At 34.4% G+C, this 25,725-nt stretch overlaps 1 protein-coding gene across 4 annotated transcripts in view; it reads left to right on the forward strand.

Moving 5' to 3' along the window:
* The window catches only part of ERBIN (erbb2 interacting protein), a 119,256-nt gene that overhangs the window by 90,320 nt on the left and 3,211 nt on the right, over nucleotides 1–25,725 (forward strand). The window contains exons 19-26 of one of the 4 annotated variants that reach the window (XM_069491912.1): nucleotides 4,515–4,629; nucleotides 6,208–6,391; nucleotides 8,236–9,778; nucleotides 12,462–12,464; nucleotides 20,469–20,591; nucleotides 23,329–23,535; nucleotides 24,613–24,705; nucleotides 25,174–25,248. In XM_069491912.1, coding sequence (XP_069348013.1) covers nucleotides 4,515–4,629; nucleotides 6,208–6,391; nucleotides 8,236–9,778; nucleotides 12,462–12,464; nucleotides 20,469–20,591; nucleotides 23,329–23,535; nucleotides 24,613–24,705; nucleotides 25,174–25,248 — 2,343 coding nt within the window. The remainder of the gene's footprint in view (nucleotides 1–4,514; nucleotides 4,630–6,207; nucleotides 6,392–8,235; nucleotides 9,779–12,461; nucleotides 12,465–20,468; nucleotides 20,592–23,328; nucleotides 23,536–24,612; nucleotides 24,706–25,173; nucleotides 25,249–25,725) is intronic. The other 3 variants (XM_069491913.1, XM_069491914.1, XM_069491915.1) reach the window with 3 other exon arrangements.

Raw genomic sequence — 25,725 nt, forward strand, 5'->3', positions numbered from 1 at the left:
GTTGTCCTGGCTAGAGTGAGTGCCGTGGCATCAGCCTAGCACACAGCAACCTCAAACTCCTGGGCCTAAGCAATCCTACTGCCTCAGCCTCCCGAGTAGCTGGGACTACAGGCATGAGCCACCATGCCCAGCTAATTTTTTTTTCTATATGTATTTTAGTTGGCCAGATAATTTCTTTCTATTTTTAGTAGAGACGGGGTCTCGCTTTTGCTCAGGCTGGTCTCGAACTCCTGACCTCGAGCTATCCACCCGCCTTGGCCTCCCAGAGTGCTAGGATTACAGGCATGAGCCACTGCGCCCGGCCAAAGCTGTAACTTTTTTTAAAAAAAATATCTTTATTGAGATATATACCGTACAATTCACCCGTATAAAGTATATAATTCAGTAGCTTCTAGTGTATTTACCAAGTTGTGCAAACTATCACCACAATCACTTTTACATTTGTCTTCCCAGAAAGAAATCCTGTACTCCTTAACTATTACTCCCCAATTTCCTCATCCCCTTAACCCTAGGCAACCAAATAATCTTTATGTGCCTCTATAAATTTTCCTGGTCTTGACATTTCATATAAATAGAATCATACAATATGTGATCCTTTGTGACTGGTTTCTTTTACTTAACATAATGTGTTCAAATTTATTCCATGTTATAGCATATATCAATGCTGCATCCATTTTTATGGCTGAATAATATTCTGTTGTGTATTTTATATATTTTTATATATATATATATATATATATACACATACATACATACCACACCATTGTTTATCCATTCTTCAAATGATGGACATTTGGGTTACTTCCACTTTTTGGCTATAATGAACAAGGCTCCTGTGAATATTTGTGTACAGGTTTTTGTGTGGATATATATTTTCATTTCTCTTGGACATAGGAGTGGAATTGCTAGATCACGTAAACTCTATTTTAACTGTTTGAGAGACTCCAGATACTTTTCCAAAGTGGTTTCACCATTTATGTTCCCCTCATATACTGCTATTGGTAATGTAAAATGATGAAGCTGTAACTTTTAATATGAATATCTGAAGTATTTTTGTATTTATAGCTGTATTGTCCACTGTGGTACACACTAGCTACAAGTAGCTATTTAAGTTGAAATTAAATTAAATTAATTTAAAATCGAGCCTCCTACTCATAGTAGCCACATTTCACATGGTTAGTAGCCACATCTGGCTAGTTAGTGGCTACTACTAACACACACTAGCACAGATATAAAGATCATTTCTGTCATTGTAGAAAGTTCTTTTAGACAGCATTGGTATAAAGAAATAGTGATATTGTGGGCTATAATAACATCTTCTGAAAATTCAAAATGCATTCAAAGCACATCATTTATTTTCATGCTTATCCGTGAGTTAGCATTTACTACAGGGGAAAAAAACCTCATGGTTTTTGGATGTACTTTAGATGGTTAACATCACTCAATATACTACTGTATGCATTAAAGCTAATATAACATTGTCTGCAAAAGTTATTAAGTTTGTCCCAGTGAACTTATGACTCATTTAGTGTAATTTCTATGTGTAAGACACTGTGTGTGGAGCTGTAGTGTCAGAATGGATAAGTGGATATATAGATTAAAATGAGTGCAAATATGTAGAATCAAGTATAGACTGTGCTAAGTGCATAAGCAAAGTATTAAGTATTATACCAATTTAGAAAAGAGATCTTTTCTGGCTTTGAAAAATCCATGGATCCTTTAAGGAGAAAGAGGCATTTGACCTGTATTTTGAAAGATTTCAATTGGCACAAAGAGACCTAAACGAAATGTGGAAGGAATAATGAGAACAAAAGAATGGCATTTGAAAAATGTGGAAGAGAATATGTTTTATCTTACTGACTATATCAGGGCAAATATGAAATAAAATCAGTACAGTAGATTGAATCCTGATTATGAAGGCCCTTGAAAGCCGTGCTAAGAAGTTTGAACTTAGTGTTCTGTGGTCCTTGGGAGCCTCAGAAGGCTTTTAGTAGAGTATTACTATGATAGAGCTGTGTATTAGAGTTATGTTACAGTGGCTACTGAATTCTCAGAGTTTGACAGCTGGTTTTTTTGTTTGTTTGTTTTGTTTTTTAAGAGATACCTGTCACCCAGGCTAGAGCGCAGTGGCGCAATTATAGCTCACTGCAGCCTCCAACTCCTGGGCTCAAGTGATCCTTCACCTCAGCCTCCCAAGTAGCTGGGACTGCAGGCATGCGCCACCACACCTGGCTAACTTTTAAAATTTTTTGTAGCGATTGACAAGGCTGGTCTTGAACTCCTGGCCTCAAATAATCCTGTCACCTCAAAGTTCTGGAATTATATGCATGAGCCACTGCACACAGCCAGCTTTTTGAATAAAGATAGCAAAAAACATGGGCTGAAAGTTAGTTGTGAGAATATTAGAAGAGGAATGTAACATGTGAATATCTCTTACCAAAAAGAAGGGAGTAGTGTGAATAGTGACATAACCGTGACTGATTAGGGAGGTGATGCCATTAACAGGATGAGGTGTTAAGAGAACAAACAGGCTTAGAAGGACCAGTTTGTTTATGGGTATGTGGAATTTGAACAATTGGCAAGACTGTCAATTAGACATATCCAACAGATACATGAATCTTCAGCTCAGAACAGAAATCAAAGATAGATTATAAATTGGAGAATTGTCATAGTAAATATAATCATTGAAGAAAACACAATATCCAATGGGAACAAATAAGAAAGGGAAAAAATGTGGGCTGTTAGAAGATTGGCATGACTAAAGGAGACAGAAAGGAGGCAAGAGATTTAGGAAATTGCAGTTCCCAAAAGCCCATGTGTAATATAAATTCTTCAAGAAGAAAGAGTGGTCAGTAATATAAATGCTGTGGATATCAGAGATTAAAGTAGACAGTTTGCCCTTTCTTCTCCTTTTCTCTCATTCTTCACACTCATTCTGTCATTGAGTCCTGATAATACCAGAATTTCTATGAAATTCTTTTTCTTTTTATCAGCCACCACTGCCATTGCCTAAGGACAGATATAATCTCATTTTCTTCAGGACTGTGGTGATAGTTAGATTTCTTTCTGCCAGTCTCTTCTTCCTGTACATTCTTAATACCAGAATTAACATTTTAAAATATAATTCTGATCTTATGAGTTCCTGGCTTGGCAACTTCCAGTAATGACTAATATGTACTTAATTGAGCCCATTTTCAGAGAAAAACCTTTCACCATGCAATCCAGTCTACCTTTTTTGTCTCTCCTGCCACTTATCTTGAGCTCCACCTGCACAGCGCTAACTTGCCGTACTGTTTCTTATTTCTGTGCTGCCCTCTGTTCAAAATGTCATTCCCTTCTTTATTCATTCTTCAAAACTACTGCCTCCTCTTCCTACTCTACTAACCAGCAGCCTTTAACTCTTTCCATTGTAGTACAGTCTTGAGCAGGGTTGGCAAACTGTGACCTACGAGCTAAATCTGGCCCATTCCTTGTTTTTGAATAGCTTGCAAGTTAAGGATAGCTTTACCTTATTAAAAGGTTAATTAAAATCAGTAGAAGAATACTATTTTATCACATGAAAATTAAAGTTTTATTGGAACATAGCCATGCTCATTTGTTTATATATTGTCTATTGCTGGTTTTTTACCACAACTGCAGAGTTGAGTAGTTGAAACAGAGACCATTTGGCCTGCAAAGTCTAAAATACTTAATTTAGCCTTTTACTGAAATGGTTTGCTGATCCCAATCCATATGTTTATTATGGCACTTATGAATACCTAAAAGTTTTAGTACCTTTAACTGAACATCTTTTTTAAGGACATTTGATTTATTTTCACCATATTTATTTATTTCCATCATGTTAACTGGGAATGTTTTAGCCTGCAGAAGATCTGATTTCATCTACAGCATATACAATATTAAAATTTTTTTATTTGTTGACTTACAAGTCATTTTGTTTGCTATCTGGCAGCACTCAATGGGAGATAATCTGGGACTGCTGCTAAGTGTTACAGAAAAATTCATGGAGAATAATAAAAAATTCTTTCTTCAAATTGGGTAAAAATTGCCATTAGTTCATTTTGATGGCAGAGCATCTCAGTCCATCTGATTCCCTTGAACCCAATGATTCATAAGAGAATAAATTTGAGGATTAGGAAGAAACTTTTTGTTGAGTCACCCTCACTAAACTGAGTTTTCCAAAGACAGGGATTGTTTTATTCATTTTTGTTTGTCTCGCACGTGATATAGTACCAGGCACATAGTAATCATTAATATACTTGAATTAAGGCTTGCCAGAGGAAAATATCCCATACGCATGTTGGCATATTGTTAAGAATTACCATAGTTTTATTGCGATGTCTTGAATTAGTTAGATCATACACTAGTTTTAGTCACTGTTACCATGAAAATATTTCATGGATGTTCTTAATACTGTTTGTTTTCCTGTTGAAGTTCTTATGACTTAACATTTATTCATTTAAAGAAACCAAAATTTAATTTTATATATATTTCTCCCTTGTTTCTTAAACTAGGAATCTGAAGAACTTTCTTCTGATGAAGAGATGAAAATGGCAGAGATGCGACCACCATTAATTGAAACGTCTATTAACCAGCCAAAAGTTGTAGCACTTAGTAATAACAAAAAAGGTTAGAAGTTAAAAGAAAGCACTAAGAATAGAAATTGCCTGAATAAAGTTTATAAATTTTTTTGGAATAAATTTCATTGAAATGTTATTTGAAATATATTTTTAAAATAAGTTTTTAAACATGCCTTTCTGAAAACTTCTCCTTCTTTATTATTCATTTTTAAAGAAAGGTCTTCATAGATCTTTTCCCTCCCCTCATGCAAATTTACTTATAAGGGCATGGACTTTACAGGCTAGTAAGCCTACATTATTCTATTGCTTATCTGCTACGTGATCCTTGAGTTACTTAAGTTTATCCATATGTAGGTATCTAATTTGACATACAGTGAGGCTGTCAAAGGATTTTATATCCAAATGGCTAGTTTATGGAAAGTATTCAAATCTAGCACAGTAACTGATGCTCATTGTTATTTCACTCTTATCTATCCCGGAACATTTTTTACATTCTCCTTAACCCCTGCCAGCCATTCTTTCATGTAACAAAATCTTAGATTCTTGAGATAAATTAAATCTTAAAAGATATCTGTGTCTTCCTTCACCCCTCCCCGCTAGCACCTGACTGTCTCTACACCCTCTTCACCAAATGTTTATCCACCCTTTTGCCTTTATGGCATCAGTGATACTTTCAGGGTGGCCCTTCAGTAGCTTAGGTTCATAATAATTTTGGCAATGATATGTAGTATTTGTTGAGCATTTACTAGTTGCTAGGGTACTATGCTAAGTTACATGTTGTTAGTTGTCACAATAACTCCAGGATAAGGAGGAGGAAGAGGAATATATTTATGAAAGAATTTCGCCATCCAGTTTAATGGTATTTTAAAAATTAGGAATCCAAGACCCAAATACCTTGAGGTTAAGGTTACAGAGCCCATATGCTGCTATTGTCAACTGTAAACTCGATCCAGACTACTTGACCTTTGCTATTAATACTAAGATCTCAGAAAAGCAGAACAGCAAAAATATCCTTGATTCATATAATCTCCTGTGGATGTGTTTTATACACTATTTCAATGCTTTGGCTAGAATTAAGTTAGTTAAAAACAACTTATTTGCCACCATTTAAAAAAAAATACTTTTAATTGTACTTACCTATCATAGGATATGAACACTGTCTATTTCTGTTTATATAATTGTTACATACACAGTCACCTCACATATTGAGAGTATAACATTCATAAACAATTCTATGAACAGCTTAAAAATGAAGGAATGAGAGGGCTGACCTTGAAAATCTCTCGATTTTTTTGGTAATTGTGTGTGTGTGTCAGGGGGGCAGTTGGCTGCATTGCTCATTTTTATTACCAGAAGAAATGAAAAAAATTCCCCACATGTATGAAGTAATTTTTTTCCCCGGACAAGTTTACAAAGATTGTGAACTGTAAGTATAGTTTAACCTTTATGTGTACGAGGACTGAACTTGCAGGGGTGCCTCCGGTTATCTTCTTATCCATATAATTTATTACCTCATGTATGGAACCAGGGCAATATACATGCCATCTGTCATTACTGGAAAGTATTTTGCACAATTCCTGGTAAATTTATCGTTGGTCTTAATATTTTTTTGTTTGTTGTGTTTCAGATGATACAAAGGATACAGATTCTTTATCAGATGAAGTTACACACAATAGCAATCAGAATAACAGCAATTGTTCTTCTCCATCTCGGATGTCTGATTCAGTTTCTCTTAATACTGATAGTAGTCAAGACACCTCACTCTGCTCTCCACTGAAACAAACTCATATTGATATTAACTCCAAAATCAGGTTTGTGAATATATTACAAAATTTTTTATTTGTACAATAAATAGAAATAGTAAGACCAATAATAATTACATAACTAAAACATAAAGTATTTCACAAATATTATAGAAGTGGTTCAGGCAGTATATGATTTCTTTCCCCATTTTATTACTAATTAACTATTTAATTTTTATGTACTTCCATTTTAAATTAGTTTTTCTAAATGGGGAAGAATAAACAAAATAGATTCTCAATCTCTTGATTATAAGATTGAACATTTGTATAATATTTCTAGGTGTTACAACATAAACAGCCTATTTGGGGTATTTTTATAGTTAGAAATGCAGAAACATTTTGGAAGGATGCCATTGAAGGGTTCTTTCAAATACTCTTGACTGGTGTTGTATGTTTGGCTTAGAGAAACTCTCAGAGAGATGTAAATGTTAAGTTCTGTAGTCTGGCATTCAACAAAAGTTTAAAACAAATTTTATTATTTAGGCTCTCAAGAAATGTAGTTATCAAAGCAAGACCATGCCATCATTCTGCCTTGGTGTTAGTCTGTCAGCTAGGGTATGCCTGAGAAAAAGATTTGGTATACTACTAAACCAAAAGCTTATTATACAGATTTTTGAGACAGTGTCTCACCCAGTTGTCCCCACCCGCTGCCCCCGGCTAGATTGCAGTGGTGTCATCATAGCTCACTCCAGCCTCAAACTCCTGGGCTCAGGTGATTCCCCCTGCCTCAGCGTCCCAAGTAGCTTGGACTACAGGCGTGTGTCATCATGCCTGGCTAATTTTTCTATTTTTTGTAGAGACAAGGTCTCGCTCTTGCTCAAGCTCATCTTGAACTCCTGGCCTCAAGTAATCCTCCTGCTTTGGCCTCCCAGAGTACTAAGATTACAGGCATGAGCTCCGACGCCAAGCCTAAAATTCTTATCTTTATAACCTCTTAGATATTAACATAATGATTAATTTGTTGAATAATAAAATTTTACTTATTTGTTTATTGGGAAATAGCATGGTATTTTATAAATCACGTTTCTTATAATTAAAAGCTAACCTTTTGGTGCTACATTTTTGATAATGTTATCTTTTGCATAATGGGAAAGTTGATATTAAGGAATTTTTGTGTAAACGTAACCTGAATATTTACACAAGAGAACACAAATGTTTTTTTATCGCCAAGTAAAAATAAAATATTTTCTATAATTTTGGAATGGCACATTTATAAAATACTTGCCAAATACAACTAGCCACTTAAAAGAGTAATTAGACTTAGTTCTCTTTTGATCCGTTTTACATATTTAATATAAAACTTTGCGTGATTGTTCAGTTCTTTGTTTTATACAATTTTCTTATCTATTTGAATTTAATAATTGTGTACTTAGTTAATATGATTAACTGTGGTTGACATGGTTAATAATGTAAGGCTTCAGAATTATCCAGAAAAATGTCCTGTATATCTTAGCTATTCAAGTTATTAGCTTTCTCCCCATTTATCTGCCTACATTCAAGCATTTCATTTTTTTAGCACATTTGTGAAAAGATGCAGCAGCAGAAGATGCATAATATACTTTTACACATAGTTTAGCCCTATTAAGCTAGATTGAGTTTATTGATGAAAATTAATCTCAATATTAACTATGAATTTTAATTGTTTTATTTGTCTCTGACTTAAAGCTATATTACTTAACTACTAAGATAATATTTTTAAATTACTTGCTTGATAATAAATGCTTTTTATCTGTGATCCCGTGAACTTTTTTAAGTTGTCTACCTACACAATTTAACTAGTTATTTATTAATGCTCCCTGTTACTAAGAAAACTTTGCTTTATTATGTTTTTCACAAAATTATCTTTATTTTAGGCAAGAAGATGAAAATTTTAACAGCCTTTTACAAAATGGAGGTATTTTAAACAATTCAACAGAGGAAAAGTTCAAGGTTCATGATAAAAAAGATTTTAATTTACCAGAATATGATTTGAATATTGAAGAACAATTAGTTCTAATTGAGAAAGGTGTTGAGTCAACAGCTACATCTGATGAATCTCACAAATTAGATCACATCAATATGAATCTTAATAAGCTTATAACTAATGATACATTTCAACCAGAGATAGTGGAAAGATCAAAGACACAGGATATAGTCCTTGGAACAGGATTTTTAAGCGTTAATTCTAAAGGGGAAGAAGAGCACTTGGAAAATGGAAACAAGTATCCTACTCTGGAATCTGTAAATAAGGTAAATGGACATTCTGAGGAAACTTCACAGTCTCCTAATGGGGCTGAACCACAAGATACTGATTCTTCTGTTGACTTAGGTATTTCCAAAAGCACTGACGATCTCTCCCCTCAGAGAAGTGGTCCAGTTGGATCTGTTGTGAAATCTCATAGCGTAACTAATATGGAGACTGGAGGGCTAAAAATCTGCGACATTCTTAGTGATAATGGACCTCAGCAGCCAAGTACAACGGTTAAAATCACATCTGCTATTGATGGAAAAAATATAGTCAGAAGCAAGTCTGCCACACTGTTGTATGATCAACCATTGCAGGTGTTTACTGGTTCTTCTTCATCTTCTGATTTAATCTCGGGTACAAAAGCGATTTTCAAGTTTGATTCAAATCATAATCCTGAAGAGCCAAACATATTAAGAGGGCCCACAGCAAGTGGACCACAATCTACACCCCAAATATATGGTCCTCCACAATATAATATCCAGTATAGTAGCAGTGCTGCAGTCAAAGACACTTTGTGGCCCTCTAAACAAAATCCCCAAATAGATCACATCAGTTTTCCTCAGCGCCTTCCTAGATCAGAGAGCACAGAAAATCACAGTTATCCTAAACATTCTGCCAATATGAATTTTTCTAACCATAACAATGTTCGAGCTAACACTGCATACCATTTACATCAGAGACTTGGGCCACCAAGACATGGGGAAATGTGGGCCATTTCACCAAATGACCGACTAGTTCCCGCTGTGACTCGAACTACGATTCAGCGACAAAGTAGTGTGTCCTCTACAGCCTCTGTAAATCTTGGTGATCTAGGTCCCACAAGGCGGACCCAAATTCCTGAAGGGGATTATTTATCATACAGAGAGCTACATTCAGTGGGAAGAGCTCCAGTGATGTCAGGATCACAGAGACCTCTTTCTGCACGAACATACAGCATTGATGGTCCAAATGCATCAAGGCCTCAGAGTGCTCGACCCTCTATTAATGAAATACCAGAGAGAACTATGTCAGTTAGTGATTTCAATTATTCACGGACTAGTCCTTCAAAAAGACCAAATGCAAGGGTTGGTTCTGAGCATTCTTTATTAGATCCTCCAGGAAAAAGTAAAGTTCCTCATGATTGGCGAGAACAAGTACTTCGACACATTGAGGCCAAAAAATTAGAAAAGGTAATTGAACATGAGTTTTTCATTCTTCTCTTTATGAACTTATTTTCCTTAAAAATATTTGGCATTCTTTGTTTTTGAAAAAAGATGAAAACAAGGTAACTCTGAATTATTATCTATTTATATTCTAGGAGTTTTTTCTCTGGTACCTAGGAATAGAGTTTCAAATTTAAACTTACACAGGAAAGTTGATGATAGTGGTAACTTCTTTCCCTTCTTTTACTCTCCAGAATTTCTAATAAGAATGTATTCATTTTATTTTATGTGTGTATCTCTTTTAGATTGTGTACACATATTTCTAATATGTGTACACATATTAGAAATATGTGTAACATCTGTACCTCTGTTTAGCATTTTCTGACCCCCTGCTCTCTATTAATAATTGTTAATTATGTAAACATTATAAGAAATAGCAATTTACTATATAGTTAACAGAATAACAAGATATGTGTTGCAAATGTATATTTCATCTAAGATTTTTTTTCCCACTCCACATTATATGAACTAACATTGTCACTGACACAGATGGCTTCTGGCATGGCATTTATTCTTGACTTTTCTAAACTGCATTTCTGACTTACTTCAACTCGGTTAAGTATTTCTGTGGCTCTAGCGTAGCTTGGCAATAGTTGGTAAAATAACTAATGCTTATGTTGAGTATATAACTGTATGTGTAGACATTCATCTTTTGAACAGAGTTAAAAATTTTTTTTTAATTATCCTTGTAAACTCGATTTGAGTGCCATGGTCATGTGGCCCAAGTGTATAAGTATGTTCTTTCTTTAAGATTTAGCTTTATATCTCTCACTGGATTTTACCCAAGAATTATCTTTTCTCTGTTTATTAAATATGAAATGTGTTTTTTAAAAACAGCTTGAACATACATACCCTCAATAAGTCATTATTTTTAAAAATTCCTTAAATAAAATTTTTTTGAAATGCCAATATATATGATTAGTACGTTATATCAATTCACATTAAATCTCAGCCTATAATTGTTAGCTGTTTTTAACAGGGCCCTTTCAACTTTAAATAGCTAAACATCTAGAAGCATTAGGTTATTTTATTCTCATCTATCCATTTTGTTTTACCTTTAAGTTTATACACACCGTGAACTTGTATGCTTTTTCTAAGGAATTTGGAAATTTGCCTTTTTTTCCTTTTTTTTTTTTTATTTCAGAATATTATGGGGGTACAAATGTTTAGGTTGCATATATTGCCTTTGCCCCACCCATGACCATTGCCCAGACAGTGTGCATCGCACCCGTTAGGTGTGAATATACCCATCCCCTCCTCCCCACGCCCACCTGCCTGAAACGTGATGAATGTTACTTCTATACGTGCACATAAGTGTTGATCAGTTGGTACCAATTTGATGGTGAGTACGTGTGGTGCTTGCTTTTCCATTTAGAATGGGCTCCAGCTCCATCCAGGATAGTACAAGAGGTGCTAGATCACCATTGGATTTTGTGGCTGAATAGTACTCCATGGCATACATATACCACATTTTATTAACCCATTTATTATTGATGGGCACTTGGGTTGTTTCTACATCTTTGCAATTGTGAATTGTGCTGCTAAAACATTCGAGTGCAGATGTCTTTCTTATAGAGTGTCTTTTTTTCCAGTGGAAATTTCTTAAGCAGTGGAGTAACATAACTGTGTTTTATAAATACAATTCTGTTGCCAATGTGGAACTGGAGTTTGGAGGAAGAGGCTGTAGTCAAAGAGATTGACTCATGAGGCCATTTAGTGATCTTGATAAGAAACGAATGTGAACTGTCGTCAGTGGAGTTGAGACTAAGGAACATGTTAAAGAGACAATTCTGAAATAGATTTAACAAGATTACTGCTGATTGAATATTCCTGTAATCCATCATTGAGAAAAAGGCATAAAGCTTGAGATTTGTGCTTTGAATAACTGGTTGTTGGAAATGCCTTTAACTATCATTGGAGTTATAGAAGGAATGGCAGATTTGGACAAAGAGATGAGTCTGGTTATTCTGTGTAGGTTACATCTTATATGGCTGTTCTCCCACTTTTTTCCTGTCTGACAGAGATGTGCCTAGACTTTAAACAGGAAATAAGTAGTGGCCATCTCATTGTTCAGTATGCCTCTCAGCTTTTTTTTTTCATCACATAAAATATTTACATATTTTAAAATTTGCGTACATTTTCTTGGAGAGTGTGTGACAGTAGTTTCCCACTTATGCCCACTGGTAATTTAGAGGTGCACATTAGTTCCATGAAACTAGAGAAGCCTTGTGAAAAAAGAAACAGGCAGACTTTGTCTAAACACAAATCTGTAGCTGACAGGATCACTCCCATTTCCAGTACATAGATCGTACTTTGAAATTAACAGGGTGCTCTTTCTCATAATATACTTGCCAAGGCACCCACCTGTCAGACTGCTAGCTGACTACACTGCCATATGTTCCATCTCATTGATTGGGAAGCATTTCTAGCAAATACCACAGTATCTATTCTGCTGTTACTGTAGCTTTGTTGTATTCCTTCTCAGGTATTATTTTATTCTCCACATCTTTCTTAAATAAATTCTGTGTTTGCTTCTTTCAGCTCTTAAAAAATACTCACATGTAAGACTGCTTTTACCTAATTTATATAAAAGTTTTATCTTAAATGGAGTCATATGTTTGATAAACCACACTTTAAAAGAATTTAGCAGAAAGTAAATATGTTACTTCTCTTTGACCTTTTAAGTTAAAAAATATTTAGTTGCTATATTGTACAACATTTAGAGAGACACCATAGTCTTACTATTCAGAGTCCTTGCTCTGCTACATAGTTAGCATTGGACAAGTGACTTAGCCTTTCCTTATCTTAGTTGCTTCATCTGTAATATAGGTGCAGTGAAAAGAACTTCTTACTTTAGGATTGTTTAAAAAAATTATATGAGTTATTACAAAGCACTTAGAACAGTACCTGACATACATAACTAAGTGCTAAATAAGTATTTGGCCATCGTCCTTATCATTACCATCTCTTAAAATATTTTTTTAATTAGCTGATTAAAATTAATATTTTTGCTTCAGAAAAAAATTAATATTTTTTTATTTAGAACACCAAAATACTTTATTATAAAATAGGTTATTATATGGTAGTAAAATAATTGTCTTTCTTAAATTAAAGCACCCATTTAATATGGTTTCTAATTAAAGATAAAAAGCCTTTTCAAAAAATGAAGATAGTGTCTATATGCTGTTTAGCTTGTAAAAATTTGTTTTAAATATCCATCTCTCAAGGGTGATGATCTTGAATACTATTTTTATCATATATACTTATCTGATAGGAAAAATGCCAATAAAATATCAATAGAGACTTTTGGGGGGCTGTATATTTATTCATATACATGTACACATATATACACATAAAACTACTAGGAAAAATAGAAATTTTAAAAGAAATTTGGTATTTTTATGGCATTAGTCATTCAGAAAATATAATTATGGTACAGAAACTTATAATAGTTTAGGAAATATAGTTCAGAGGATGACATTTTAATATAACAGTAATTATCTGTCAGTGATGAGATTTTGGGACTTTTTGATACATTTCTATAGTGGTTTTTTTTTTGAAAGATTAAACACTAATTATAAATATAAGAGTAATCACAGAAGATGGGACTATTCAAGGAGAGTGCTACTTTTTGAAGCATTGGTAAAATTTTGATAAATAGGATTAATATTAATAGATAAAGGTAAAAATTATATCAGGAGGGAGTGCCGAGAGCAGGGAGAGACCAGTACTTGAACCTGGTTGAATTAGGGATTTTGAGAAGATTTGATAATAAAATTTGAGCCAGATTATAGATATTAGAAAGTCATGGTAACAATTAAGTGTATTTAGTGCTTACTAAGTGCCGGGAACTATCACTGTACAATATCTCTTTATACAAATGTTTCTGAATTTTCACATGAGTCCCATGTGGTATTTTTACTATCCTATTATACAATAAGAAAATTTAGGCACAGAATGTTAAATAATGTTCCCAGGATGATATATATGTTATGTGGATGAGAGAAGAGCAACTTTAAAAGCCAGGCCAAAAAAACAATAATTCAATTTGGCATAGTAAACAAGGGGGGGCCACTATTATTTCATGGGCAGATGTGGTATTTTAGGATATCTTGGGCAAAAGTGTTCAGGATGAATTCAGAAGAGGTAGTTTAGGAAACAATTTCAATAACAAAACAGCCAACTGATGCATACCTGGGCTAGGATTATGGCTGCAGTGGGAATTAATCTGAAAAACACGTTGACAAAAAGATTATTTTTTAAGAACTGGATGAGAGAAGGGATTCAAGAAGTGGCTAAGGTTTCTGGTTTGGGTGTTTGGTCATTAACTTTTTTTTTTAAGTTCATAGTTAGGAGAATAGAGTCTTTAAAGCAACGTGGTATAGTATAGAGATCTGACAAAAATAACTTACATGTTTTTTAATATATTGAGTTTGATGTAATGATAGTGTGTGCAAGTAGCTTGGAATACTATATGAAATTAGGGTTAGTAATGCAAATTTGAGATACAAACCGTGTGAGTGAGTGAGTTTTCCTAGGCAATAATTATGTAGGATAAGAAAAAAGTGTTTTTCTGAGAGATACTGAAAAGATAAACATATTGTTGTTTTAAGTATTTTAAATTGCTAATGTTAGACATGGTTATTCCGAAGGGCAGTCTGTTCGAGTTCCATGATACGTACACACAAGTCCCCAGTGTGGGGGTGCTTGCTCTTCATATGTTCAAATGCTCTAAAAACATTAAATATGATTCTGAAAGTTTTCTTCCTTTTTTTTTATTTATAGAAACTACTTTGTGCTGCATTCATTTCACACTCGTATTCATTAGACGTGGAAATCAGAATGTATGGGCAGCATAAGTATATTGAAACTGCTGGCCGGGCGCGGTGGCTCACGCCTGTAATCCTAGCACTCTGGGAGGCCGAGGCGGGTGGATCGCTCAAGGTCAGGAGTTCGAGACCAGCCTGAGCAAGAGCGAGACCCCGTCTCTACTAAAAATAGAAAGAAATTATATGGACAACTAAAAATATATATATAGAAAAATTAGCCGGGCATAGTGGCGCATGCCTGTAGTCCCAGCTACTCGGGAGGCTGAGGCAGGAGGATCGCTTGAGCCCAGGAGTTTGAGGTTGCTGTGAGCTAGGCTGACGCCACGGCACTCACTCTAGCCCAGGCAACAAAGTGAGACTCTGTCTCAAAAAAAAAAAAAAAAGAAAGTGCTACATAAATATTACTAATTAGCTACTGTAATAGTATTATTTAGACGCTAAACTTCAAAGCATTGGTTCAAAGTGGTGGAAGATGATGGAGAATCACTTACACACACACACACACACACACATACACACTTGTCTCTCGCTCGCTGACTCACTCTCTGCCACCATAATAATTCTGATGGCATTGTGGACATTTAAGAATTTTTCCCCAGAGGATTTCACAATGTCTCATGAGGTTAGTCCTCAAATTAAAATTTGCTACTTTGCTCAGCTGAGAGTTTAGTAATAATTGCTTAGTGAAGCTTAAGTGGCTTTTAAACCTTTTAGTAGTTATCCTGCGGCCCCTCCCACCCCGCCAAAAAAAAAAAAACTGTATCTGGAATTCAAACATATAAAATAGATGTCAGCTTGAAAATCTCAAGACTGATTTGGCTGGGCACAGTGGCTCACACCTGTAATCCTACCACTTTTGGAGGCTGAGGCAAGAGGATTGCTTGAGGCCAGGAACCAGCCTGGGCAACATAGCAAGACTACCCATCTCTACAAAAAAGTAGGAAAAAAATTAGCCAAGTGTGGTGGTACACCTGTGGTCCCAGCTACTTGGGAAGCTGAGGCAGAAGCATTGCTTGAAACTGGGAATTTGAGGATACAATGAGCTATGATGATTCTACTGCACCCTCGCTCAGGCTACAGAATGAGACGCTGTCATACCAGAAAAAAAAAAAAAAAGATTTAATTAAACTAATAAGCATGTCTGGAAAAGGAATAAAAACTATTGTTGTTGTTGTTGTTTTTAGAGATGGGGTCTTGCTCTGTTGCCCAGGCTGCAATGCAGTGATATTCACTGTAACCTCAAACTTCTGGTCTCAAGTGATCCTCCCACCTTGGCCTCCCAAAGAACACTGGGATTACAGGCACAAGCCACTGTACCCAGCCTTGGAATAAAAACTTTATATTTCAAAGTTGAATTATTACTAGTATCAGCATTCATTAAGATTCCTTACTATGTAAAGACTAAGATATGAAGCACTCCAAATCATATTATGGTAAACACAGCACGATAAATGTCATGTTCACTTGTTGTTATACAACTGTCAACATACAATGAACAACATTGCCCAGGGACACGATTGCTAGCATTTAATTGAGCTCTGTGCATTGTGTTGTGACAGGATGCAGTTTTATGTGGTTGTTTCTGTACAAGTCTGGATTCAAAACCAGACCTGTTTAGTCAGTGAAATATTTACAGTAAGCTCCTATATGTTCAGAGATGACAGTAAAAGCTTTGTTCCGAGACCTATTCATTAAAAGCGTGAATCAGGCCATTCAAGTTAACATGTTAAAGCTCTGTGTGTAACAAAGGAGTGTGTGTTATTTATGTGTGTGTGTGTGAATGATTTCCTTATTTTTATATTCCAATCGAATGTTTATGGAACCTCTGAATTGTCCTTATCCCTGGTGAATTGGTATAAGGCTTGGAAAATGCAGATCTGGGCATTAAATTTAGCTTTTCTTTAGTCATTACTTTAGAAGCCACAAAATAACTGAATGTGTACGTGGTAATTTGAGAGATCCTTTTCTTTCTGGAATCCTGCATTAATGTTTCTTGATATTAGATATCAACTTCAAAATCTGGAGAAGGAATGTATTTCCCAAGAGTAATATAGAAATGCTTGTTATTGACATTTCTGTATTTCTTAATAACAAGCCATGTCCAAAATATAGTTTCCCCAGTTTGACCATCAAGCTGTCAGTACTCAGGGACATGACTAAAAGTATCCACATGAAAGGACAGCAGTTAATAATGCTGGGAGAAAACTGGTAGGAACAATGAGAGTCAGGCAGTTCTGGGATTAGCAATTAGGTATTTGTGTGAACTCAACAGTTAAGCAGCAAAGGCCACCAGTAACCCTTAAAATATAGTGGTCTTTAATATTTATTTGAATAGGGAAAATTTGTGACACATGCATTTTCTGATTTTTTTCCTGGTAATTGTAGAGCAGCCAGGAACCTTTTAAAAGGGAGACTGAGATCAGAATTGCTTGAGCCCAGAAGTTCAAGACCAGCCTGGGCTATTTAACATCACAACACTCTGTCTCTTAAAAAAAAAAAAAAAAGATTCTAAAATTGTGTGTATGTTAAACTTTTCTCTAATGTAAGATTTTTCTAAATGTGGAAGATAATATTTTTAGAAATTGAAATGAGCCAGATTTTTTTTTGCAAATATATTTAATGTTTTGTGGTATAGTATATATGTTTAAACTCTTGGTTTATTTAATAAGATAGAATTAATTTCTATAAAATGAAGTGGACTCTCTAGAAATTCCTTTGACTTAGAATTACCAGGTGTTCGTAAAATTTATCTTTATATAGAGAAATTAATTTGTGTTCTATGTATGACTGTATAGATACACGTACATCTGGGTATGACATCAATTCCTATTTTCTGACATATATAAGATGTGTTAGGAGTAAAGGAAATAGTATAAAAGCAGGTATATGTCTGCTTTCTTCCTTGATGCTTAAATATGTAAATGGTTGTATTTACGTGTAATTTATGTGTACAATATATGTATATTGTCATGTAAATATATGGTAAATAGTGCCAATTTCTTTCAGTGGCTCTGAAAATTCGTTGTTGCATGATATTTCTGTGTGGTATTGGGGTTACTTGTAAATAATCTACGTACATAACATGTCTTGTGGATTTTGCATGCTACACTAATCTCTGTTAAATCTATCCCCTCTTTATTCAGAGTATGCTGTCAAGGTCCTTTAATTCCAATTTTACTGCTGTAAGCAGTTTTCACTATGGCAGCTCTAGGGATCTGCATGGCAGCCAAGGCAGTCTTGCCTTGAGTGTTGCAGACGGAAGAGGTTCTGGTGGGCACATTTTTCGAGTGAGTACCTGCAGTAGACCAATACTTTTAGCACGTAGAGAAAAAACTCAAAATTTTAAATGTTTTGATGTTTCTAGAAAAAAAATTTACTGTGGGTTAGAAACTTTAATTTCCTATGAGTTCTTCCATGGCTTAGTTCTAACTTTCTTCAAAGCTGATTTAGACTTTATCTCCTTAAGTTTCTTTGGTCATAAGCAAGTGATGTAGTCAGCTTTTGTATATTTATGCAAAAAGGGGTGAATAGTAGGAAAAATCATCTGAGAGGATTTTAAAACCTATTATTCTTTGCAGGATTTTTTTCTTAATGTTAAAATTAATTTGCTCTTCCTAACTCAAGGTTTTAAGGCTATGCCATATGTAATTCAGAGCTGTTATAGGGAGAAGTAATTTTAACTCCAGGTGATTGAGAATTGGCTAATAAAAAGTACTACCTGTAACTAAGTTTAATTATAATTTGCTGGATATGATTAAATGTGAGGCTGAAGAAACTGTAATAAATACTAATGAAAAGGCAAACCCATGCCTGGCATGTTGGCTCATGCCTGTAATCCCAGCACTTTGCGTGGCTGAGGCAGGAGAATCATTTCAGGTCAGGAGTTCCAGACCAGCCTGGGCAACATGGCAAGACCTCATCTCTACAAAAAAAACAAAAGCCAGGTGTGGTGGCATGCACATGTAGTCCCAGCTACTCAGGAGGCTGAGGCAGGAGGGCTACTTGAGCCCAGGAGTTAGAGACTGCAGTGAGCTTGATGAGGCCACTGTACTCTAGCCTGGGCAACACAGTAAGACCCTGTCTCTTTTAAAAAAAAAAAAGGGGGGGGGGCAAAACCCAAATCCTTTATTACCCACATTTTACCATAGTCCTTAGTAGTAAAGAAGAAAGGTTTATTATTTTAATGAAAGTTAAGTGTAGAGGATAGAAAGGCAAAAAAAGAGAAAGAACAACTCAGGCCTGGCTGTTTCAAGATTTTTCTCTCTATAACAATTTGAGGTGATAGCATGGCCTCTTGACAGATATTTGCCTCTGTCCCTCTCCTTCCAGCTTGTAAGGATCTTTCCCTCTTATAACCCTATTTTATCCCCTCCTCAAAGTTTCCGTATTAACTTAGTTCTGGGTCGTTTACTTTTTCCTGGTTATAACTACCTTCCCCCGTTTTTATACATCCCTGGCTTTTCTCTGTTGTGTTCTAGAGTAGGAGCAGTTCCCTAGGTTCACTTTGCTCTGGCTACACCTGATGTAGCCTTTCCTCTGTCACCTGCCACCATATGGTTTCTATGCTGTTAGAGTAGAAGCATCCATTTCTCAGTTTAAAGAGAGAGACAGAAAGGTGGTAACTTTAATCCCTCATTTAAACAAAGTACATGTGGTAAAGACCAGTGTCTTTTATTATATTAACTCCAGGGGGAATTTTTGCCATTTATAGTCATCTGAAATAATTGTTCTTTCTAAATTCTTTTATGCTAACATTTTGTGCTTGTTTTTCTTAAATTCAGAGCCTTTGAGTCCATTGAATTTTACTTTTTCACTCATAATATGCTTGTTATTTTAAAAAGTAGATAAGCATAGTTATATATTCAGGCTTGAATTTAAATTTCAAGCTGTGAGCTAAATTGATTAATATGTGTTTTAAAAGTTCATCTCAAAAAGGGAGAAGGAAAATAAAGTATTCATTGCATAAATACACAAAGTTAGATCAAACCATAACCAAAAATTCTAAGCCATGGTTTGAACTAGCAACTAACTGCATGCAATAGATCTGTTGCAGATATAGTTTCTAAAATTAATTATAAATCCTTGCGTTTATAAGTATCTTGTAGTAAATCATAACAAAGTAGATTTTAGGTTGTTTTTATAAGACTGTAAGTTTATTGATACTGCTTATCATTAAAATTTAGGGGGAAAAATCCTGTGTGGTATTATGGCTATTAAAAAAGCAATTAATTTTTTTATCAGAAATCTTTTTGTAATACTCAACAGGAGTATATTTTAGTTGGTACTAAAATTTAAGACTCTTTGATTAATAACTAAATTTATTATTAAAAGATGTTAAAAACTAGGTATTACTATAAAACTAAAAGGAAAAAACATGTTGGCCAGGCAGTGGCTCACTCCTATAATCCTAGCACTCTAGGGGGCTGAGGTGGAAGTATCCCTTGAGCTCAGGAGTTTGAGGTTGCAGTAAGCTATGATGATGCCACTGCACTCTAGCCTGAGCAACAGGGCAAGACTGTCTCCAAAAAAAAAAAAAAAAAAAAGAACATGTAGTTTGTCTTCTACATCTGTGCATTATAGAGAAATACATTACATTAACAGTATCTATCCATGTAAACTTTTCACACAAGAACAAACATCTTACTGTGTACCTTTGGAAGAAAAATATTAATTGATGGCGGTGATGATGGTAATGTTTGATTTGGGATTTCATCTTTTCACTATCTCATAATATTTTTTCCTAATCTTCTCTCAAGTGTCATCATCATTTTGGTTTCACATCTTAAAGAGCATTATTTGTTTACTTTTTATTTTCCCGTCATTTGAAGCATCCCCAGACATCCAGTCCAGGAGATCCTGGCCAAGATGATATATTCATTTCAGGACAGCAGAACTACTCGTCAGCTACACTTAGTAACAAAGATGTTCCTCCAGACAGCTTGATGATGAAAGTAGGTGCTGAGGAAATAAATGAAGTAGTATCTGTGAGCTTACTGTGTTTTGCAGCTTTTGAACTAGAAGTATCATATGTGCTGTAACCGAAAATACTTTTTGAGGGCTTCTTTCCTTTATTGGTAAGAATTTCTTAAAAATCAGAAATACAAAACAGAATTTGACTTTGTCTTCTATTTCTCAGTTTATTCCAAGATTTTTCCACACGGCAGAATCATTTGGTTGCATTTGCATTTCTGTAGTACCACCTACTTATTTTATCATTTGAATCAAGGGCTGTTTGACATTCCTAATAGTAAACCTATTTGGAGAGTTGAAGATGAACTTGTTTTAAATTCTTCATCCTGGGATCTTTTATTATTACGAAAATCATTTTTAAAATACTTCAAATGTAATTAGAAGTCATCTCGAAAGATGGTAGAATAGATGATGGTTGTATTCTTAGTACTTTCGTAGCAAAAAAGTGTCAGTCATTTAGAAATAGATTGTCTAGGCCAGGCACGGTGGTTCACGCCTGTAATCCTAGCACTCTGAGAGGCTGAGGCAGGATGATCTCTTGAGCTCAGGAGTTCAAGACCAGCCTGAGCAAGAGTGAGACCCCCTGTCTCTACTAAAAATAGAAAAAAATTAGCTGGGCATGGTAGCACATGCCTGTAGTCCCAGCTACTCAGGAGGCTGGGGCAGGAGGATTGCTTAAACCCAAGAGTTTGAGGTTGCAGTGAGCTAGGCTGATGCCATGGCACTCTAGCTCAGACGACAGAGCAAGACTCTGTCTCAAAAACAAAGAAAAGAAAAAAGAAATAAAGATTGTCTATGGCCAGTGCCAGACAGATAATTCTTTACTATTCTCCCTCAAGCTATTCTTTCTCATTTTCTTAACTAATTTCATGCCTCTAGTATAATCAGATATGATTGTGACACATATTTATTATATAAAACTTTTACACTGCTCTTGAAAGTAGGCAACCAGCCATCTAATGTGTAAGTTCATATGTATCTATTTATTTTACCCTTTTTTCTTTTAGTTAAGCTCTGTCATTCAGTTTCCTTTTCTTTTTATTATACACTTTATGGTTTAGGTTACTGAGTTTGTTTTATGCTTCTTAATCTCCTGAGCCATCTGCTATCATAGCTTAATATATTCCATGTGTATCTTTAACATTGATGTAGGCAAGACCAAATATCCACATGTCAGGGAGTCTTAAGAAAAGGTCAGTAGTAATTGTCATCTGGATTTTCCCCAAGAGACAGATTCTGAATCTGCACATAGGAATAAATGGTATAAACATAGAGAAAAGCAAGGGTGATCTACAGAATTGTGCATAAGTTGTAAAGCAACAGCACAACCAGTTAATTGCTCCTGGGCAGATCAGTTGCATTAAATCTACAGTGATCAAGTAATAAACAACCACAGGGTTTTTTTCCTCCAAAAATATACAGATAATATAGTGCCTCATTTCCCTTCTCCTCCACAAATACAAGGATTGTCATAGAGTAATATCATCCTTGTGTCCTATCACAGAATACCCGTGTGTGTTCCCAGACTTCAGAACTAAGTTCTCAAGTAGAACACAGTGTAACAGTAAAAAAAGAGTACCTTTTTTAAAAAGTACAAATCTTCACCAAAGCTAAACTTCTTTGTATCTTTCAGCAAGGTTCACATAAGAAGAGCATACAGTTCTGAAACTGTTGCGATATCTTTCTCTAAACTTTTCTACTTTTGAATAATTTTAGGGAAATGGAAGTCAATGGTTTCCTTCATAGTTTTCCCATAATTTTCTTGTGAATGAAGTTACCTTTCTGTTAGTAACTAATAGGGAAGTTTTAAATGTTTGAAAAGGGTAAGCACATTTATCTTTGTTTCTACACAAAAATCTTTTTACATGCAAATATTTATAGTATGATTTATTTTTAAGATACATTCCTCACACTAACAGAATAAGCTATTAGCCACATTTAAGCTATCAGCCACATTTCTACAAAGGTGATTTTAAGTCAGGTTCAATCTCTTAAAATGAGAGGCATTATAACAAATTTCCTTAACAACAACAAACTAATAATCTCAGAATTTTTGTTTAACTTCTGAAGAATAAACTAGAATGTCAGCATTTTAATTTAGTGGTTAATATTCTATGGAATTAATATTTAGAGGGTTTAAAAATTAACAGATGCACACACAGAAGTAATAAATCAATTACTGCATAGCTGAATTGGCTTGTTAATTCTGGAAAGGAATAAAGGTATAAAAACATTCAAATTTGGAAAAAATTGTACCACAAAATTACATTTTTCTGAAAAAAAAACATTGACAAATGTACCTTATGTATGTGTATGTGATCATGTATAGTATGGGAAAAGATATGCTTGTAATAGGCTTGCTTAAATTTTAGAATTTTGACATAGTATTTGCCATTTTAACAGCTGGTTTGCTGTAAGGTGCATCTAACAAAAGATAGGTATATCTAACAAAAAAGCAAATTTAAAATGTAGATATGATATACTTTCATTTGAAAGCTTAAAAGAGTGAATCTATCAGCAAGCACTCAGGCAAGTTTAGAATTAAGACATTAATAGTTTTTTCTTTTAAGGTTTAAAATTAGAGAAAGTGGCATGGTATTGTGTGATTTATTAGAATGTAAATACTCTCATGCTCTTGTAATGCTTCGAGAAGAAATCCAAATATTTGTAATAAGACATTATTATTGGTCATTTTAAGATACTTCATGTTTTTCTTAGATGCCTTTGAGTAATGGACAGATGGGCCAGCCTCTCAGGCCTCAGGCAAATTATAGTCATATACATCACCCCCCTCAGGCATCTGTGGCAAGGCATCCCTCTAGAGAACAACTAATTGATTACTTGATGCTGAAAGTGGCCCACCAGCCTCCATATACACAGCCCCATTGTTCTCCTAGACAAGGCCATGAACTGGCAAAGCAAGAGGTAAGAATAATCAAGACTATTTGAAATATGAGACTAAGCTTCTTATGTATTTTTATAGGTTATTTATTACCAGTAAATTCACATAGAATTTTAACATAGTTTTTACCATTTTATTTGAAGTTTTCATTTTATGTTAAGTTTATGAAGGATAAAGTTGGAAGTTTTAATTTGACTTTATGATTGTATGATATAGGATTTCGTATTTTCAGCGTGATTTTTTAATTCTAAGGAGGTTGCTGTCCCAAAACTGGTTGATACTCTAGTAATCAGACATCCCTCAGGAACAGAAATAGTAGACCATTCAGCTGAAATGGCATGTTGTTCTGTAACACTTCAAATCTTAATTCCTTAGATTTTGAAATTTGACTATAGATTCCAAACTACATTGAGTATTTGATCTTTAAAAGTACTTAAGTCATGAGCCATACATTCATGTATCTTGATAGTTTATTGATAAAATGATCAATAATATTAGAAACTTAGGTAGAGATCAAATGTTTTATTCATTTTGGTTGACTTTCTGGTGAAAGGGAGTGTTTTGTAACAAGTTTAATTCTTGCATCTTTTTTGCTTAGTTATAAAAACTATCTGTTGGTTATATTTTAAAATCCCAACTCTTTTGAACCATTCACTTTGACACATTCAGGAAATGAAGAGTTAATATCACAAAACCACCAGTGGATCTTTAGATATCTTATGAAACAAGCCAGTAGACAAAGATACTGTTGTAATTTAGATGTTATACAAGTGAAAACTGATAATAATGCACGTTTTGTGTTTATGCATTGTCATTAAAATCCACGTCCAAAAAGTAAAATAGTTTTAGGTCAACATTAAGTAATTCTCTATGCTCATAAGACAAGCAATAAAATTAGGAGCTGTGCTTTATAATCCCAGCTGTGTCTTTAACTAACTAACTCATTAACATAATATTCTATGTTGTATTTTCACTTCATCTGACCAGATGTTTATTTCTGATGAATCCTTAATTCACCAATACTTAAATGTGGATTTTGTCATGTTATAACTTTTTCTGAAATAGTAATAATAGTTCCCTTTGTTTTTATACCAACTCAGGTTCGCGTGAGAATTGAAAAGGATCCAGAACTTGGATTTAGCATATCAGGAGGTGTCGGAGGTAGAGGAAATCCTTTCAGACCTGATGATGATGTAAGTTTTGTTTATATATCCTTGAAACACCCACAAAATTTTATTCACTAATTCAATACCTCTTACATGTAAGTGAAAATCTAATAGATATTTATGTAACTCTACATAGACATCACTTTTATTCCCCTCTGTATTGTTTAGCTTTTTGTTTGAAATTTGATCATTCAAGTTAATTGCTTGAGGGAAAAATTTTAACCAAAAATTTTGAGTGTTTATGATATTATCAAGTGATTTTTAATTTTCATTTTACTTTTCTGAACATCCATAGAAGTAATTTCATCACTAAAGTCAGAATTAGTAGAGGGAAAAATAACTGATTTGTCATAGTATTACTCAGAGAAGTCAGGGAGAAACTTGTACCATGATTCAAATATTTGCATGATGTGGAAGAAAGATTTCTCTTTGGTATTCTGTTATTTATGCATACTGTCTTTGGTTAAATAATTATCTTTTTTGTTGTTATTAAAGGGTATATTTGTAACAAGGGTACAGCCTGAAGGACCAGCATCAAAATTACTGCAGCCAGGTGATAAAATTATTCAGGTAATTAAGATAAATCTTTTTATTATTTTCTTTCATTTTTATAACGATCCTGTAGGGTTTTTATAGTTTACAATATTTCTAATTTATACTTGAAAATCATGCCTCTGTTTGATGTATCTTTTCTTTAAGTTCAGGAAGGGGGATCAGAGCACTACTTTTTGGGAGCGGGCTTTCATATCAAAAATAGAGAAGAAAATTTCAAATCTGAAAAGTCCTTTTTATTTTCCCATGTCCCTCTCTTTTCTCTGTTCCTTCAGCTACCCAAACACTTCCAGTGTAGCTCTGTCTTCGAAGGAAGACGAACCTAAGACACAAGTACAACTCCCCTTCTCTACCTCTACTTTCACTGTTATTGGTTCAGAAATTAATCTCTTAACATTCAGAAATTAATTTCTTAACATTCAAAAATCTCTTTTTTTATCATGACAGCCTACCATTGAAAAGAAGTTAATGTTTAAAAAATAAATAACTCTTGGC

Source organism: Eulemur rufifrons, chromosome 17, assembly GCF_041146395.1.
Source record: "Eulemur rufifrons isolate Redbay chromosome 17, OSU_ERuf_1, whole genome shotgun sequence".
Classification (NCBI taxonomy): domain Eukaryota; kingdom Metazoa; phylum Chordata; class Mammalia; order Primates; family Lemuridae; genus Eulemur; species Eulemur rufifrons.